We start from the raw sequence: 15,037 nt of genomic DNA on the forward strand, positions 1-15,037 counted from the left end.
AACACTAGTGTTACTGAGTAAAAACTTCAACACTCTGGAGTGTTAATGAGTAGTGTAATGTGTGCAGTCTTGTGTGCACTGCTGGACTTAAGTAGCTCTACCTTCAGAGGGCTGAACGCATGTTACACATAACACACTGGAGTAGTCTAACAGTAGATCCCTGCCTCAGTATCTAAAGGCATTGGACAAGTTGTTGAGACACACACACACTCTCACACATACACATGCACACATATATTATATACCGGTACACACAGACATATGTACATATACCGACTGTATCTGGTGACTGATTCCCTGAATGAAGACCACAGAAAAAAGCAACATTAAAAATGGTAACATTAGTTATAATTCGTTAGAAAAGGGTGATCAGAAGAACCAGAGGAAAGTACACTTAGCTTATAAGGTGCGAGAGAGAGAGAGAGTGAGAGAGGGGGGGGGGGGGGGTGGGTACATGGAGAGACATAGAGAGTGAAACAGAGATTTATAAAGAAAGAAAGAAAGAAAGAAAGAGAGAGTGAAGGTGCCCTTGTGTCTCTGAGCATCCATGGTGACGTTTGGTGAACATGGGGGGGGGATGCTCAGTGTGTGTGTGTGTGTGTGTGTGTGTGTGTGTGTGTGGGGGGGGGGGGGGCATGCTCAGTGTGTGTGTGTGGGGGGGGTAGCATGCTCAGTGTGTGAGTGTGTGTGTGTGTGTGTGTGTGGGGGGGGGGGGGGGGGGGGGGGGGTGATTTGGTCCAGTCCAGATCCGTCCCTGGTGTGGGCTGCAGCGTGGGCCGTTGGTGAGCGCGCTCAGATGAGGCACCGGAGCTCATCGTCGGTCAGCTGGTTGACCTCCATGATCTTGAGGAGCTGCTCGCTGTAGCGCGCCTGGTCCTGCAGGAAGTGGGGGATCCGCACGTGCTCCATCACCGCCTGGCCTCGCAACCTCTCCACGTCCTCGAACGACACCTACACACACACACACACACACACACACACACAACAAATACATCACACACACACACACGAAACACATCACACACACACACACACACACACACACACACACACACACACACACACGAAACACATCACACACACACACACACACACACACAAGAAACATAAAACAGAATACACATGTATATTTACACACAAGGAATGTTTCATGTGAAGTACTGTGAGACATCTCTGTTTCTATTTCAGTCTATTTCATGCATAGCTGGTGGCTGTATTAGCTGTAGAGTGATTTCACAGGCCAGGCTTGCAAGGTTACAAATTCTTTCATCTCAATTCAAATTCATGCTCTAATTGTCTGTGCTGATAATTGTGTGTGTTCTCCCCACCCCGGCCGCTCTGCTCCATGTGCTCTGTTATTTAAAGACGTAATGAGAGTGTTGTTTTCATTATGTGTGTTTCCCACATTAGCATCTGCTGTGCTAGCCCAGGGCCCTACTGTGTCACACTTCACTTCCTTATGCAAAGCGGCACATTCTCATTTGCACTTGGGGGTGTGTGTTCGGTGTTTGTGTGTGTGTGTGTGTGTGTGTGTGTGTGTGTGTGTGTGTGTGTGTGTTTGGGCGGTGGGGGTGGAGGGGTTGTTGACCTTAAACTGCCCTCTAACTGCACAAACTCCCGACTGAAACAGTCCAATTCGCCAAGCTAATCAGTGAGAGCTGAAGCATTTAAATTTCGATTACTCAGGTTAGTTTGGAGTTAGTGACCGGCCTCAGGCTCTCTGCATCTCCAGCAGCTCTGCTTTTACCCAGACGATCTAACACAGACCTGAACACTCTGAATAAAGACAGACAGACGATCTAACACAGACCTGAACACTCTGAATAAAGACAGACAGACAGACGATCTAACACAGACCTGAACACTCTGAATAAAGACAGACAGACGATCTAACACAGACCTGAACACTCTGAATAAAGACAGACAGACGATCTAAGACAGACCTGAACACTCTGAGGTCAGAGACAGAGGCAAAAACCTCTTCCTGTTTTGTGATGACCCTCACTGACAGATTTTTTAAACATCGGCAAAAAAATGTGACACAGGGAAACATGCAGTGCCCATATCAGTGTCCATATGCCAACAGGGACCCGGGTTCAAATCCGACCAGCGGCCATTTCCCGATCCCACTCCATCTCTCTCTCCCACTCGCTTCCTGTCACTCTTCCTGTCCTATCTGAATAAAGACTAAGAGCCCCACAAATATACTGCCCTTCAAAACAAGTGAGAAACATTCAATTCAGTGCATGTGCTTACTGAGCTCATATTAAACTCAGCTGAACACGCATTAGCACTGAACTGATGAATGACTCATCAATGGGAATCATGACTTAATAACAAAATAGTAGTGTGCTAACAGGCTGTACTACAGATCTGGTACAACCATCTGAAGCAGTGCTGCACAGATGATAGGATATAGAAATCAAATTCTCTGGGTACCATCAACCATACAGATGAAGACTGATCCCCTTCCCCGCCTCTAGGGGGCGACAGCTGTGTCCTCACCTTGCCCAGTGCCATCAGCAGAGGAAAGTCAATTTTCTCCCGATGCCTGAGGATCTTCAGGATTCCGTCCAGGTACACCTGGTCCTTACTGAAGCATCCTGGGAGGAGACAGTGGAGAGGAGAGAAAATGAGAGGAGAGAAGAGGAGAGGAGGAGAGGAGAGGAGAAGAGAGGAAAGAAGATGAGGGGAGAGGAGAGGAGGAGAGAGGAGAGAAGATGAGGGGAGAGGAGAGGAGGAGGAGACTAGAGGAGAGGAGAAGAGAGGAGGAGAGTGGAGAGGATAGGATGAGAGATGAGAGAGGAGAGGAGAAGAGAGAGGAGGACAGGACAGGACAGAAGAAAAGAGAGAGAGAAGATGTGGGCAGAGGAGAGAATCAGTGAAGAGATGAAAGGAGTTGAGAGGAGAAGATGAGTGAGGAGAGGAGAGGAGAGGAGAGGAGAAGATGAGTGAGGAGAGGAGAGGTAGGCAGATGGGAGGATAGAGAAGAGGAGAGTGTACTCCTCTTCCTTTTGAGATGGGGCTCTGTGAGTTCATCCTGGGTGGTGTCCAGAGTGTGTGTGTGTCTGGCCAGGGCCTTGAGATGGTGAGCTGGCATTTGTGCTGGCAGCAAAGTTCACACTCACTGGCATTCACACTGTTTGGCACACACTGAACTGTGCCGAGAGTGTGTGTGTGTGTGTGTGTGTGTGTGTGTGTGTGTGTGTGTGTGTGTGTGTGTGTGTGTGTGTGTGTGTGTGTGTGTGTGTGTGCGTATGCGTATGTGTGTTTTGGGTCAGGAGGATGTCAGCACGGGAGTGTTTTATACTACAGGGTGGATTACTGTCTCTCTGTCACACTCATAGTCATTTATGTGATGGAGGATTATTACATATTAAAGAGTTATTAGATACTACTTAGTAAATGCCCCCCACCCCACACACACACACACACACACACACAATTGTGCTGTATTTTATTACACTGAGAAGAAATACACTGTGCTATCACCCAACTGCCAATTGTTTATAGACTTCTAAAGGCTTTATATTTAGTTTTAGACTTATGGCTATGGAATCAAATCAGACTCAAAAGCTGTGCATGAGTTTAATATTTGCAGCAAAAAAAGTTGTGTTTAATCAGAGTGTTGTTGCAAGTGCAATTTTCTTTTCTGGCATCTGTTGGGGCAGTATCATTACAGCCAGACAGAGACACTGAAAAACTGACTAAGATCATAAGGAAGGCTGGCTTTGGGTTGGGGACAGCTCTGCAGCCAGACACGCCTGAATTCAGGCAAGATAATGTATGCTATCTTGTGCTCCGTCATTTTTGTGTTGTTGTTGTTGTTGTTGTTGTTGTTGTTGTTGTTGTGGTGGGGTGTGTTGGTGTTGTTGTTGTTGTTGTGGTGGGTGTGTTGTTGTTATTGTTGTTGTTGTGGTGGGGGTGGGTGTGTTGTTGTTGTTGTTGCTGCTGTGCTCTACCCTCCTCACCTGGCTGTGAAGTGTCGGTCTGCCCCCTCTTGGCGCGCACGCAGTAGTCCCAGCGCGTGTTGGGGTCCTGCACGAAGCGGCCAAGGTCCTGGAAGAGCTGGGCGAAGGACATGCGGCTGGCCTGGTGGACAGTGTAGTAGAGCAGCGCAGCACGCCACAGCGTCGGATCTTTCCGGAACAGCACACTGTGTATGCTGGCCAGGCCCTCCTCCGTAGGGTTCAGAGGTCGTAGGTTGTGCTTCTTGCGGCCACTGCTGCTGCCCCACGGCTGCTGGCTGTTGTTGATACCCCGGAAGTAGTGTGTGCCTGAGCAAGGACACAGCCAATCACAATGCAACAGGAAATTGCATCATTTCTTGAGCTCTGAACATTTGATTCTACTGAGCTCAGCAATCACACCACAAAAAAATTCTGCCACCCTGAAAATGTGGAGGTGGATTTCCACATGCAGCACATTCAGCCAACCAATTTAGTCTAACACACACACACACACACACACACACACACACACACACACACACACACACACACACACACACACACACACACACACACACAATGACACACATACACAGTACACACAGCCCTGAATATGTGTAGGCAGTGGCATATTTCAACAGGCAGCACATCCAGCCATTCATTCATCAACCGTCAGTGACAGGAGGAAGAACCTGAGCCCATTCAGCACCCACTTCAGCCCATTTAACTCACACACACACACACACACACACACACACACACACACACACACACACACACACACACACACACACACACACACACACGCTGAGAGTAATGGATAAGAGTAAATGAGGTCAGTGGAAGCACTCTGTGATGAGAGAGGAGAAGAAAGGAGTGCTTTTAATTACTGAGTGCTGTGGAGCAGAGCGCATGCTGCCCCCTTACACACACACACACACACACACACACACACACACACACACACACACACACACACACACACACTCCTCCTGACTCGGACTCTAATCCATCTGGACTGGGCTGAGAGCTACTAACCACGTCCATCAGACACACATCCATCTCTCCATGACTCTACCCTTCCATTTCTACATCTCGTCATTCCTGTATCTTTCCATCTTTGCATCACTCCTTCCCACTCTCAGCTCTTGCAGCTCTCAATCCTTCTGTTTATCAATCTCTATCTCCCTCCTTCTCTCCATCTCTCTATCCCTCAATCTGTCTGTCCTTCCATCTTTTCATCACTCTATCCCTCTACCTCTCTATCCCTTCATTACTCCATATCTGTATCCTTCCCTTTCTCGATTTCTCTGTTCCTCCATCCCTCTCTCCCTCTCTCTCTATCCCTCTCTCCCCCTCTCTCTCCATCTCTCTCTCTCCCCATCCCTCTCTCCATCCATCTCTCCACCCCCCCCCCCCCCCCCTCTCTCCCTCTCTCTCTCTCTCCCAGGTGACTGATGTCTGTGCAGTAACATTAGCCTTAGGCCTGATCCCGACTCAGTGCTTCCACACAACGGGGGCTCTCGTCCCATCATCACTATCAGCAGCTCAGCAATTATACATGAGGGATCAGAACTCACACGACTCAACAACAACACACACAGCATCTCTGAGCAATCAGAGAGAGGGAGAGGCTCATATGTCTCACACACACACAAACACACACACACAGACACACAACCATGCATGCATGCACACACCACACTCACACACACACACAGCTCCATCAGCAAATACAAACAGAGAGAAAACGATCAATAGTAGTTAACTTCTCCCATTGACTCCTTCTCCATGAACCACTCAGCCACTGTAGAAATCAATGTGACAAGATATGCATGTACACACACACACACACACACACACATTCAGATGCACACTGTACATCTACACACAGATAGTTCTCCTATGCACACACACAAACCACTAAAACTACACACACACCCACATCCACCCAACAACCCATTTTTAACACATGCAGTGGGCATATTGATGGCACAAACACAAACACACACACACACACACACACTCACACACCTACCTATCTCGTGCCGTAGCATGCCCTCCAGCCAGTGTTCTCGTGCGGTGGACATGTTGATGGTCAGGGTGGGTCTGCTGTTGACCACTGTCATGGACGCCCTGGAGAGCAGGTCATCTGTCAGGTGCACCACGATCTGAGAAACACACACACACACACACACACACACACACACACACACACACACACACACACTTTTGATGATAACGTCTGGCTGAATGAATGGATGCAAATCCAATGAACTGTTGCTGGCTGGAAACCTATTAGGGTGGGGCTCTAACAGAACGTTCCCTGAGAACTGAAGTGCACATGTCTGCAGTGACCTGGGAGTCTGAGAGAGTCTGGATGGAAGAGTCTGCTATGGAAACTGGAAATGGACACATGAATAAATATGGATTTGAATGCAGAAAAAGGCAAAGCTGCTTAATACTGACTGAGGGTTGCTCTCAAACCAAGCTCTAGTTCAGCCCTCTGCAGTTATGGTATTACAGAGCTTAGAGAGTCTGACACTTTGTCAGATGTCTCAATGTCGAAGTCATCCCAGCACAGTGTCTATTTTCTACCTTTTCCCGCTCAGCTTCAGTGGGCTCAGCGCTCACCAGACGTACTGATCCGAACAGATGGGCACATGATTCATAGGCCAGTATGCTCTACTGAGCTCTGGTCATTTGCATCACTAGCTGAGTAATAGCACAGCATAAAACAGACAAAAAAAGACTTTTGTGATTCTGGGCTCTTTTTTCCTTTTACTTCCCAAGTTATATGAATATGGATTCATATATATATATGAAGTTGTCCTTAGTGTTGTTGTAAAAAGGAGTGTTATGTCCCTGTTACATAAGTGTGACGGCTTTCCTTATGACTAATTTTATGGAACGTTCCAGAACAGAACTCTTTATAAGGTTCCAGAACAGAACTCTTTATAAGGTTCCAGAACAGAACTCCTTATAAGGTCCTGGCGGCATATTTGCCCTGCTGTTTGTCTGTCACCCCGCAGTGGGTAACTGTTGAGTCATGCTAGCGATAGCTCCTCAGGGATGAGATATTATTTTGCAAGGTTTGAGGTATCCCAGGGCTTTTTCCACATGATGTGATCGGCCCTGTCAGTTTCGCTGAGCGGATGGATAATCCGTTGGGACATATTCTCCCAAAACGAGGGGACACCAGAGTCACCACCAAGGTCTGCTTCAGGAGACACACGCACCACATCAGATGCAGCTGCACGTGCACACGCACACACACACGCATGCACACACACACATACACATGCCCACGCCCAAACACACACACACACACACAATGCTGCTGCACTCTGTCCAAAATTGTCTGTGTCTCCTGAAGGGAAGTTAGCTCTGAGGCACATTAAATCAGTAGTACTACAAGGCAGTAGTCAATACAGACTTTATGAAAACACACACACAGGCGCAAACACTGCTGCACTCTGTTCTGTTCACAACTGTCTGGGTCTCCTCAGCTCTGAGGCACTCTGTCAGCTCTCTGTCACAGACACACACACCACATCCAATGCAACACACACACACACACACACACACACACACACACACACACACAACACACACACAGCTGCACTCTGTCCAAAACTGTCTGTCTCCTGAAGGGAAGTTAGCTCTGAGGCACATTAAATCAATAGTAATTTTGTGTAATGTGGTGTGTGTGGTGTATGTGTGTGTGTGGTGTATGTGTGTGTGTGTGTGTGTGTGTGTGTGTGTGTGTGTGTGTGTGTGTGTGTGTGTGTGTGTGTGTGTGTGTCTCTGCACTGTCTCACCTCCCCAAGACATCCCTCCTTCTCCATGTACTTCTTGACCTGGTACCAGATGCGGCTCTTGGTCAGTAGACTGCCCCCTGTGGCCTGCTCAAACTTCTCATAGTTGCCGTACTTCAGCAAGGCCAGCTCCATGATCCGCACCGCCTGCACAGCACAACACAACAGGCCAGAGATTGCAAAACAAACAAACATGTGAAATGGTTATAACCAACAGTGTTGAACACGTTGACACAGTAGTAAGGATTATATTTCACATTTAGCACACCATAGGACATTATTTCCTTACATGTGTAGTAGGTCTGCATGTGCTTTCTGAAATTGCTGCACTTTGTGTTCCTCTATTATTTACCGGCTCCCAACACGTGCAGTCCTAGCACTGCCGGTTCTATTAGCATCGCTCCCTTTACATTATTATATCATTATTACATAACTGGTCCTATGCTTACCCCACGCCGGAGTTCCTCCACCCCTAAAGCCCTGTGCTCAGTGCTCAGTGCTAATGATCCCTCTTCCTTAACTCTCTCCCCACATTTGTCTTCTCAGGAGATGCTCGGGCTGACGGAACCACAACAGATCCCGATGGAATGTGGCGTGTAGAATGGAATGCGGAACACGGAATGTCTCTCTGTGTCTCTGTGTGCAGTGGGATGCAGGCTCTCTGGCCTTGGGGCCTCGAGGCGGTCAGCTCTCCTGCATAACCAATGCTGACCACCACAGATCATTAACCAAATCACTTACAGTGCCATTGCATTGCCTCCCATGGTCAACCAGCTAGTACTAGCTAATAGCTGATGGCTTGGTCAGATTACACGATTTCAGCCCCATTTTGCCAGCGTCTTGCCCGAATATGAAAGGTCGGGAATGACTATGCAGGACTTGGAGGAATGCGTCTTGTTATGTGACATACTCAATGGCCAGCGATTTATTTTCTGGGACGAGCTGAGATCCTATGAATAAAAGTCTAACATAAGAATAAGGAGGGAATCTCCTATGACACTTTGTTAATACTGACACTATGATGACACACAACCCGAACGATACAGGATCTTGTACTGTGGCCAACCTCCTGACCAAGATGCGGCAAGAATTTATGGTTCTATGCTCGCCTAGTCTGACATGGTCAATCCTAAAAGACCATTGTGGAAGACAAAAAAATATGCAATCTGACCCAGACATAAAACCAGTAGTACTAAGATAGGGCATCAGGTTTACTGAGGTTTTGTTACTGACTTTTAATGATTTAATGTGAAGAATTAAATCAGGCAGTGCCTTCCCATATGTGCTTCCTCGTTGCATGCATAATCCATATAATGTCCAAACATCCACATTTTTACACAATTCATCTTCCTTGCCATTCATGAAAATCGAGAATCTCCAAACTGACTGCAGTGAGTTGATCAGGTCTCAGGTCTTGATGGTCTCCTGAATCTACTGTCTAATTTAGCCTCCATGTGATCCTCCAGAGCTCCTGTTCACTGGAACAAACACTCTTCCTCTTCAAGGAAGCTCCGCTTTAAAGCACATGATGTCACTTAAGCTGTGGGAGTGCGCTGGCAAGAGCTCTTGCACCTTGACTAGCCGGTAGAGGGGGTATTTTGAGAAGCATCTAAGGAGCCTTTTTCTTTTATCAACGACTTGTCTTTGAGAGCTGGGTCTGGGTCAAGAGAAGAGGAGGATAGAATGGGATTGAGGAGGAGAGGAAAGAGAAGAGAGGAAGAGCGCCTCTTGGGATCCTTTTACCCAGTTTACTGCTCAGACTTCTCTTGTTTCCTCCCCAACACTGTATGTGGGTGACAACCTGAAACTACCAGAAAGATCCGCTGCCACCTCTCCCCACACAACACTGATGTCACAGTCACACAGGAACTGTAAACAGAACAATAGGAACCATAGCAACCCAACTGTTCTGACTAACATTCCAATAGGTCACTCACTCTGCAGGGGAAAATCAAACCATTCACCTGAAGTGACTGAGAAGAATGACTGTTGCTAAGGTTTCTTGCTTGTTTGAATGCTCTTTGTTGTAATATATATTGCTAAAAAAAAGGAAGGTCTGCAATGGCCCAGATAAGTCTCAAAATCAGTGGACCGAGTAAAATCTGTGGGTGTCAATGACAAGAGAGTGGGAACCTCCTCACTGGGTTCAGTAAGTTCACCACCAAACTGTTCTTTCACATTCACAGCCATGCAGCTTCAAGTTCAAATGAAAAGAACACAGGTACTCTGGCTGAGTTAAACTTGTTCTTTCCTAGGCCAGATTATCCAGTTCTGTTTCCCCAGAGATCATCTAGCGGTCACCTTAAGCTGTAATGATACGGTGGTGTTCTGACCTCTGTGTGGCTCAGCTGTTCTCGCTGCGTTGCGTAGCTGACTGTTCTGCCAGATCACTCTGCCGCGTTTAGCAAAGGCTGATCGATCGCACTACTCCAAGACACACAGATAACTTAATCTGTTTGTCCAGTCTCGCCCTGTGACTGGGCATCTCTGCGGTCTCCTCTCTGCCTCCTGACATTGGCCCACTGTGTCTCTGGATGCTCTGGGTGCACTAATAAGTGGATTTAGTGCACACATAAACAGTTTCTTTTTTGGGGGGGTGGGGGGGGGGGGCTTTTTGCCCTTTGATTGCAACAGGACCATAGTGATTGACAGGAAATTAGTGAGAGAGAGATGGGAGTAAGATGGGGAGATGAGATCGACCCAGGGGACCCAGGGACCCCATGGGCACTTAGACCCAAATGTGGTATGGACACCCCCGCACGCACCACAGCTCACCCAGACTCTGTCTACCCTGACACTGAGCATCACTGCTCCTGAGCATCTCTGAGGTTGGCACACAACTGTGGAACGATGTGCTCCACCTGTGCCCAGGTGAATGGAGAGATGGATCCGCTCCACCTGTGCCCAGGTGACTGGAGAGATATAGTAGTACTCAGTTTGGCAGCAAGCAAGAGAGCAGGAGGAAGGTGAAAGACAGGAGGCAGGGGATGAGGAGGACGGTGAGACACAGATCAGTCACTCTCAGGTTGGCACAGACTGAAGCTCTAAGGTTGGCACAGATCAGATGATCTTACGTTGGCACAGACTGGTGCCAGACTCACTGACACCTGTAGCCACTAGCCAGGTGAGAGAGAGATGTTGCTCGTCTTGGCAGGAACAAAGTGATGAGGGTAAGGCAGGTCAGGGAGGAGGAAGAGGAGGAGGGTAAGACACAGATCAAATGTTCTAAAGCACAGACTGAAGCTCAGAGAGGTTGGCAGGTCAGACGCTCTCACTGAAGCCTGCAGGATTACAGGTCTGGCAGAAAAACATGAAGAGGGGTAGAGGTCAAGGCTGCCTGTTGTAGTGGACAACCAGTAGCCAGTAGATAGATAGATAGATAAATAGATACTTTATTGATCCCCAGGGGAAATTCAAGTAGGATGTAGCTCAGCCATTGTAGTCAGTGCGAGAGTGTGTGTGTGTGTGTGGGGGGGGGGGGGCATTACTTACCTGTGTGAGGAAGCGGTCAGAGGCGTTGTTGTGTTTGGCGATCACCTGAGAGGACACGGGGTTGCTGTACTCAAACTGTGGGTTGTAGCTGTAGTTGGACTTGAAGAACTTGAGCTTCTCCTTCTCCACGTTGGCGGGCTTGATGGCGGTCAGGATGCACAGCTTCTTGATGGAGTTCTCCCCGTCACGTGCACTGCCATTCTTGGCCAGCAGGGGCAGCTTGGTGGTGGCGCGCGGGGAGCAGCTCTTGCGGGTCTGGATGGCAGGACGCGGGGACAGGCCCATGGTGCTCCCCGACACTGTGATGCTCTGGCTGGGCTTGAGGCCGCCGACGCCACTGCCGGTCTGGAAGATGGCCTGGCTCTGCCGCGCGTCTCCGCACCCCTCTGCAGACAGCAGCATCAGGGAGCCAGCGGCGGTGCTGGTGGCGCGGTGGCACTTCTCTCCGCGCCCTGACGTACCCGACGCGCCCGGCCCGGCCACGGAGCCACATCGTGGTCCCCGCCGCGGCCAGCGGTACGGGGAGTGTTTGGAGCTCTGCTGCTCGTCGTCCTCGCTCTGCAGCAGCACGGTGAAGCTGCGGGTGCCGGTGGTCAGGAGGTCCTGGAGCATGCCGGACGACAGGCGCTCCAGGCACAGCTGGCTGGGGCTCAGGGGCTTCTCCAGTGCCAACACGTGCTTCTTAGTCTGCTCCAGCTCTGGCCAGTGCAAACGCTCTGAGTAGAGAGAGAGAGAGAGAGAGAGAGAGAGAGAGAGAGAGAGAGAGAGAGAGAGAGAGAAGAGAGAGAGAGGAATAATGAGAGTGTAAATGAGAATCAGACACAGAGAGAGAGGAAGACCGAGAGGGCACATGAGAAAAAGAGAGAGAGAGAGAGAGATAATGCATGGGTAATGTGAGATGTTTACCTTAAGCTGAGGCTTAAAAAAGGGAGTCCCATTATTTCCTGGACGAGTGTGTTCTATCTCTACTTGAACAGACTAATCCTCTTATTCAAACAGGGAAGGAGAGAGGGAGAGCGAGAGAGAGCGTGACTGAGAGGAAGAGAGAGGAAGCAAGTACAGTAGGTGTATGTAAGTGAGATAGAGAGAGGACAGGAACGATGTCTTTGGCCCGTTTCTGTCAGAAAAACAAGCTGGCACTCTGAAACCGGCTCTCTGAACACCTCACACTCAAGAGGGTTTCTTTGTGGTGACAGTGTCCCATGTCTCATTTGGTTTTCAAAGCAACACATCTCTCATGCGCGGTCCCAAACAATAACAGCTCCCCGGTTCCTTCATGTTCAGACATACACACACACACACACACACACACACACACACACACATACACACAGGAACACTAACTCAGCTTCAAGCAGCGTCTATTATACCCGTGCTGTGGAGATGACAGTGGATGTGACAGCGTGGATGCATCTATTTTTAGTCGATGCTACAGCGGATATGATGTAAGCGTTTTTCTCCTGCTTCACTGGGCACTAGGTACATATATTCCATGGGTAGTCTAGTCATTATAAAGTGATCTTGATGTTTGTGGACAGAGGAGAATAGGAGCAAGAAGAGCCAGTGAGTGAGAGGTAGAGAGACAGAGAGAGAGAGAGAGAGAAAGAGAAAGTGAATGTGAGAGAGAGAAAGTGAATGTGAGAGAGAGAGAGAGAGAGAGAGAGAGAGAGAGAGAGCATAGACTGGACTGGAGAGCCTCAGTGCCAAGGGGCCCCAGGCGGCAACACTGCCAGCTGAACTGCGCTGCTCTACGCTCCGGCTGGCATGCAGTGTCAGTGCGGTGGAAGAGAGGGCACCCACAGAACACTAATGACTGAGCCTCTGCCGGCACCAGACAGGAGGACCACTTAACGCTGGATCCACTTCCATTTAGATGACCTGGCTAAACTTTCAAAAGGGCACAATCAAGTGGTTGGAGTGGCGAGCTCTGTTTAGAAAATCATTTCGTGTATCATGAATCGTGACATCAATTTGATTACAGAAGCATGGTAGGCTATAATTTCAGGTCATTCATTACACGATACTGGTTCTGAGTTCGATATGAAAAAGTATTCTGATGCATTGTTCTTCCTCTTGGATGAATCGATCTGAGGCTTTTAACAGCGGATAAAAAAAACATGTAAAACAGTCGGCTGAAATATTTTTCTGATATCGAAGAGTCCCCTTGCACCATCTAAAACACATGAACTACGAAACATTAAGTGGAGGTTGACTACACAACCACATTTATTGTTATGTCAAGGTCCACAACATCCACAGCATTTAGACAAGACAAGACATTAGCTCTTTTTCATTTATTCTGTGAACACGGAGTCTATGTGGACTGACATTATCCACTATAATGAGTTCAAAATCGCACAACACGACAATGAACTAGGTAACATTGAAAACCTCCTGAACATCCTTGGGTATAGTTACAACGTTATAACACTCGTTCAAATATAATTGAAGAAAGAATATCCCAATAGTTTTCATAGGATTACATTGCCTAAACACTGTTGTTTGTGACAGCTTGATCACTGGACTGTTGGATTTAAACACTTTACTATATGCAAGAGGGATACAAAATACTTTCTGAAAATGCATAATGAAAAAATACATACCAGTAACTTTGATGGATTCAAGCATCATCTTACTCCTTGGATGTCTACCTCGATAACTAGCCTACAAGACAGAGAACACGATCTCGCCAGCTAGCGTGACGTAAAACTCTTTCAGTGGTGCTCCTGTACCCTGTATAATAGCTAAACTAGCTAAATAACTTAGCTAAAATCGACAACGACACAGCTAGCAAGACAACGATGACAAAAACTTGCTAGCTGGTAGTAGATGTCTTCATTCGGACCGATTCCCAAATGAAGACATAGTTACTGAACACACAGCAACAACAGCAGTTGCAAAGGACTTTGCAGCTGCACCTTGAATGATTTGACTGACAGAGCGAGAAGGCACGTCTTGTTGCCATGATACACAATTACGTCACATAGAAACAGTCACTTCCACGTCACATCCGCTCCTCTGAAGCACAGGTAGATGATGAGGCCAAGGTACATAAAGCAGGCAAAGTCTTTGTCTAATGAATGAAATCAGAGACTTTATAATGCCTTAAGGACTTTGCTGGAACTAGAGGAACCGAATACATTTTCATTTTACTCCCCGATGAGTTTGTCTACTCCATTTAAACCTCAAGCTACCACCATGCCAGTATTTTATCAATGGTTATGGTTATTGTTAAGATTCAGCAGACACTTTTGTTAAAATTGACTTACAAATAAAAACCATACAACAGTTAAAAATGAGCAGGGAATGGTTTTGAAATGTTGAACTACATTAAGGAACATAGCAATAACAGACAATACAACGTCAATGCAATATCAATGATCAATAGCCTAACCTAATGAAAATAAACAAATACCGTAATATACAAAAAAAACCTCTATTAATCCATAACCATAACAATCTATCCACCCACTTTACAAGAAGGGGTCTGCCCAAATGTATTTGTCTATGTTTTTCAAGTTACTAATACGCTGTAATTTGGATAATGTAGGTATAGGCTACTAATACTTTCAAATTGTGTAAACAGTGGCATTATGGTTCCCTTTTACATCTATGTATGTCTTGGTCAAAGGCCTACAGCAAAGCAATGACAATGTGCACATGGAAACTGCTACTGATGCAGCCTAATGTTTTTCAAGCAATGAATACAATGCAACACACAGTGGATATAATAATTAAAGTATTGACTGAACACACAGTGAATATAAATATGGATCA

At 47.4% G+C, this 15,037-nt stretch overlaps 1 protein-coding gene across 1 annotated transcript in view; it reads right to left on the bottom strand.

Moving 5' to 3' along the window:
• Positions 1-14,210, bottom strand: part of si:dkey-222b8.4 (uncharacterized protein KIAA0895) — a 15,673-nt gene extending 1,463 nt beyond the window's left edge. The window contains exons 1-8 of the mRNA XM_042077346.1: positions 13,864-14,210; positions 11,261-11,976; positions 7,772-7,915; positions 5,989-6,121; positions 3,972-4,277; positions 2,506-2,603; positions 728-951; positions 1-500 (exon numbers count right to left, since the gene is read on the bottom strand). The exon at positions 1-500 is cut by the window's left edge and continues 1,463 nt beyond it. Coding sequence (XP_041933280.1) covers positions 793-951; positions 2,506-2,603; positions 3,972-4,277; positions 5,989-6,121; positions 7,772-7,915; positions 11,261-11,976; positions 13,864-13,891 — 1,584 coding nt within the window. The 5' untranslated portion in view covers positions 13,892-14,210 and the 3' untranslated portion in view covers positions 1-500; positions 728-792. The remainder of the gene's footprint in view (positions 501-727; positions 952-2,505; positions 2,604-3,971; positions 4,278-5,988; positions 6,122-7,771; positions 7,916-11,260; positions 11,977-13,863) is intronic.
• Between the last annotated feature and the right edge of the window lie 827 nt (positions 14,211-15,037).

This window comes from Alosa sapidissima, chromosome 21 (genome assembly GCF_018492685.1).
Source record: "Alosa sapidissima isolate fAloSap1 chromosome 21, fAloSap1.pri, whole genome shotgun sequence".
NCBI lineage: Eukaryota > Metazoa > Chordata > Actinopteri > Clupeiformes > Clupeidae > Alosa > Alosa sapidissima.